This window comes from Poromitra crassiceps (assembly GCF_964638095.1).
Source record: "Poromitra crassiceps genome assembly, chromosome: 4".
Classification (NCBI taxonomy): domain Eukaryota; kingdom Metazoa; phylum Chordata; class Actinopteri; order Beryciformes; family Melamphaidae; genus Poromitra; species Poromitra crassiceps.
In genome coordinates this window covers 47,223,213-47,228,234 of record NC_139626.1, presented here as the reverse complement: position 1 = coordinate 47,228,234, position 5,022 = coordinate 47,223,213, and the positions used below count along the sequence as shown (strand labels likewise).

General features: G+C 42.3%; 1 protein-coding gene across 1 annotated transcript; it reads left to right on the top strand.

Annotated features, from left to right (window-relative positions):
* Positions 1-4,505, top strand: LOC310775821 (alpha-fibrinogenase albofibrase-like; the record flags this gene model as incomplete). The annotated part of the gene is made up of 3 exons (XM_083635950.1): positions 1-154; positions 4,078-4,190; positions 4,359-4,505. The coding sequence occupies 3 exons, from the start codon at positions 1-3 to the stop codon at positions 4,503-4,505; spliced, it is 414 nt and encodes a 137-aa protein (XP_083492076.1).
* Positions 4,506-5,022: the final 517 nt, after the last annotated feature.

The following is a 5,022-nucleotide window of genomic DNA, read 5'->3' as shown; positions in this document are numbered from 1 at the left end:
ATGTATGCACATATCAGTGTGCATCCAGGTCCAGGACAGGAAGTCCAAATCACCAGACAGGAAGTCTATAATGACACTAACGGCAGACATGACATCATGCTACTGCAGCTGCCTGAGACACCCACTCAGATTCACCTAGTAGCGCTTCCTGACTGTACTCTTGGCCCTCCTCCAATGTGAGTTGTGTAGGGAATGTCCTCCCATAGGTAACACTAATGCACAGAATGTGGGTCTTTTCACAGAGTCGCACTGATTATGAAGATGTATGAAGTTTCTCAATAGGACATGAAACATTTGATCATTTTAGTTCATTTGTATTTCACCTCAGAAAAGACAGGACACTGCTTTCAAGTCTGAAATTTACCTAGATTTGCTAGAAAGATGAACAAAATTTCAGCTTTTTGCCAACTAGGGCGCTGCTAAATGATGTCACTAGGTTTGACATCATCAAACCTAGTGACTAGGACTGTACAGTAGCTACACAGTAGTAAGGATTTTTAACGTTTTGATGACTCAAAACAACCACAAGTCAAGTCAGAAACACAACAGAATTATGCTGTGAGCCTGGTAGAATTCAAAATACTTAATACCAACATACTTAATACCTGCATGTACTCCACTGTACTGTACTGTACTGTACTGTACTTTACAGTCAACCTAGTGACTTGATAACTTGATAACTTTATTGAAACAATAATAGCAGGTAAGTACAGGACAAACTCAACAGTAACATATTGCTCAAAAGGAATAAAACACAATAAAGCCCGAGGGCTTGTTTCCATTGTGGTCCTTGTGTGTGGGACAAGAGTAGTGAATCTGTATGCAGGTATGAGCGCGTGTGTGCGCAGGACAAAAAAACATATACAAACAGATGATATCATTTACCACTCAAATCAAAATTCTAAAACTTTAAGTTAATTAGATACCTAGTAAAAATGCGTCAATCAATAAATAATAAGATAGAGACCAGCTCATATACTAAAAAGAGGAACCTACCTAGGGATTTAAAAACCCCGCCTATTCAGGTGACATTAGAAAAGGAAAATAAAAGGTTTAAGAAAGGAAAAAATAAAACGGAAAGTAAAAGGTTTAAGACCACATTTGTGAGCCCACCAGCCATTTTTTCAGGGCAAGCTTAAAAGAGAACCTGGAGTTAAGTGTCTTAATACTCTCAGGGAGTTTGTTCCATAAAATAGCTGCTGAGTAGGAGAAGGTGCATTTACCCTTTAGGGTTTTAAATTTGGGGGGAACAATGTTGGATGTGCTTCCTCTTGTGGAGTAGCCATGTACCTCACTGACTTTACAAAAGTACCGTAGTCAGTGAGGTAACGAGGAGCCTCTCTCATCATCAAGCAGCACCCTAGTTTGCGAAAAGCTGAAATGTTGTTCATCATGAACTACTATTATGATCAAATGTTTCATGTCCTCTTTATTAAGGTGGCACTTAATGATATTTTCATGTCTAAAATCTGTCTGTACGTAAGAGGATGAATCAAATAATCAAATACATTTTTCACATGTGGCCCTAATCCTGTTCTGTAGCTTATCAGTCTCATAAAGTTAACTATTCATTTGGAATTTCAACTAAAGATTGAATAATAATTATTCATTATTGAAGTTTCAGGAACACTTCACCCAAAAATGAAAATTCTGTCTTCATCTACCGGTACTCACCCTTATGCCAGTTGAAACACAGGTGAAGTTTGTCCCTATAACACACAGGGATGTCACCAGCACAACTGGAGAGGAAACCAGTCACCATTGACTTAAGTTGTACTTATTTATGGGATTTAAGACTGACTTTCAATGATACGGGCTATATGACAGCTGAATGAGTTTGGCAGGTATTGAGGCTGTAAAAGGTTTGTTTGCAGAACCTTCCATCATTAATCTGAAATCTACACAAGCAGAGATGAGAGTATAATAAAGGATTAGATCGTTGAATACATGTAAATGGTTGAATGTGTATTTACAGCCAACAGTGTCAACTGCTGTCTCTCAGCTTGTCATTGAGACCATTATTTGGTGTGACTAGTCCTGATACCTGTTGGAGCACACTGGCCATTAGTCAGGCCTCGCTCACAGAGTTGGCATGCAGCCTCTCCTCTCTCTGCCCAGAGGGCTTTCATAGTCCTCTTCCTGATTCCAACTCCGCTCAGGTGTGCTCCAATCAGTAGCTATTGATTGGAGCTCTCCATGGTGCTGAACCTGTGTTCACTCATTTTGGCCATTTTGGCCCATTTAGTCAGCCCTAATGACTTAATTCAAAAATCTGGCCCTGTCACCGGGTGCTCAGGGCCCCCTGCCGGTAGCCACGCCAAATATGAACACTGTCAGGCCGACGGTGTCCGAGGAAAATTAAACAGAGACAGAGATCCATATATTTGCTTATTTATGTGTAAGATGTGGTGAAACCAACCCGTTCTCACTCCGAGGCCGTCACCGCCACTTTGGGCGTCCGGGTCGTGTAGCGGTAGATTCTCTCCCTAGTAGGGTCGCAGGTTCGCGCCCCTCTGTTACCTCCGGCTTGGTTGGGCATCCATACAGGCACGATTGGCTGTGTCTGCGGGTGGGAAGCTGGATTGGGGGTATGTGTCCTGGTTGCTGCACTAGCGCCTCCTCTGGTCGGGGCGGGAGGGAACTGGTGGGAATAGCGTGATCCTCCTGTGTGGTACATCCTGCCGTTGAACCTCCTCCCTGTCAGGTAAAAAGAAACGGCTGGCAACGGCGCATGTGTCAGAGGAAGCATGGTGCTAGTCTATGGCTCTCCCCAGATTGGCAGAGGGTGGAGCAGCGCCCGGGGCAGCAGGGGGAAATTGGCCAAGTACAATTGGGGGAGAAAATGGTGGAAAAATCAGAAAGAAATTATAATAAAAATATCGGGCACTTTGTCATGCACCTTGTGCATCAGATGTCCTCAGAGGTCCTCGCCATGGAGGAGGACTATTTTTTGCCGCAGGTAACCCATATCCAAACCCTAACCCCAACCAAGTGCCTACCAGCACTGAGCTTTGCCTAACCCCCCTGTGCCTCATCCCAACCGTATGCGTCAGTGTACACGGGTACCGTGCGCGTCAACATCCAATGCACAAGGCGCGTGACAAAGTGACGGGAATGAGACTGTGTTGCAGAAACGGGAGAGTGTAGGTGAGTATATTTCTGATCAGCGAGGATGGAGGAGGAGGTTGAGCGATGTCAGAGCTTCCTGCTGGGTCTAATTCAACAAAGCATCTGTGATAGAGAGGTGAATTGTGAAGAACCAGAATGACTCATCCCTTGTTCCTCCAACATCCAAGCCAGGTTTCTAGAGATGTGCTCACCACAAGACAGCACAAGGAATAGAAGTTATATCAGATCCTGTGTGTTGGTCAAATGTGACTTGGATCTCAGAGTGCACATGTTGGGATTGTTTTATTCAGCTGCTTCAGTGACACTCAGTTATCTGCTTATGTGAAGCAACTCTGTTTGAAGATCAGTGGCAGTGCTACAGTATATCAATTGTTTTCTTCTGATGATTGCTATTTTCCAGAACTGAAATAGTTGAGATGGCAGGCTACGGTGCCACTACTGTACTTTCCAGTAATGAAAGAGGTGAGGTTATTTCTGATCATTCGGTTTCAGTTCCGAGTGCAGGGTAAGAGGCAAGAAACATATATTACTGGGTCTAATTCATGGCCTCTAGGCCTACCTATAACTAATACACATTATTAGAATATTAGATTAAATGACAGGTTAAGATAGATAGATTTTTTTTTGAGTGTAGAATCTCACTTTTCTACCATCGTTGGTAAATTTGAATGTTTTGTTTTTAAATTGTGTATTTCTGTTATTTATTCCGTGACTTTTGACCCCTTAGTATGTGCAATAATAGTTAGGGTATTTATATGGCTTAACTTATTAACTTTATCGTTGGTGTTGCTACTATTTCTGAAATTGCATTTCTTGTGGGCTGGATGCAATCGTAATTGTGTTTCTGCTGTGCCTTGTATATAGCTTGAATAAAGTTGAACTTGAACTTTTCTTTTCCATTCCACCCAGGATCTGATAAGCCAAATACCCTCCAATGTGTGAATATAGCTGTTGTCGACTGTACGAGGCTTCGAAGTATTAAACAAGCTGAGACACCACCCAGTCCCAGACTGTATCAACACTGGTTCTGTGGTCAAACTAACGGAGTGGATACATGTCCAGTGAGTATATCTGCATGACCTCGAACCTTATTTCTTGGCCAAACACTTTGACAACTTGAAGACAGTCAATAAATTGCCCGGAAAAACTCTTTGATTTGTAAGTTGTATCAAAGGCCAAATCTATATTTATTTATTAAATCTATTTGTTTTCTCTGTTTTGTCACTCAGGGTGACTCCGGTGGAGGAGTGGTGTATAAGGACCGGCTTCACGGGGTCCATTGTTTCACCGGTGATCCGAAAAATGCTTGTAATGAAGCAGCCGGGTTCATGGATGTCTGTGAATACAAGCAATGGATCTTATCTACTATTGCCTGACCCTGACTGAAAGTCCATAATGAACAGTCTATGAGATCTGACCCTGACTGAAACTACTTCATAATGAACAGTCTATGACAGAGGTTCTCAAATGTTTTTCAGCCAAGGACCCCTTACAAGATAGAAAATATACCGGGGACCCCTTCATTCTGATTTGTGATTTTGGGCTAAGTGTAATTGTTTCCACGGTAACGTGCTTGACTTTTAAATTGATAGGTTTGTTAGATTAGAATGTAATCCATGAACCATTTGAGATTTAAAGCATACAATATTTTCGGTGAACTACCATGAAGCTTTTGCAACAAAAAAAAAGTTTTTAGTTTTATTTTCCTGAAAACTTTTCGCAGACCCACTGGCAAAGTGCCACGGACCCCTGGGGGTCCCCGGACCCCCATTTGAGAACCACTGGTCTATGAGATCTGACCCTGACTGAAACGCCTTCATAATGAACAGTCTATGAGATCTCAGCTCTACAAGAAACCGATGATATTTCTATATATTTGGTTCCCAGAAAATG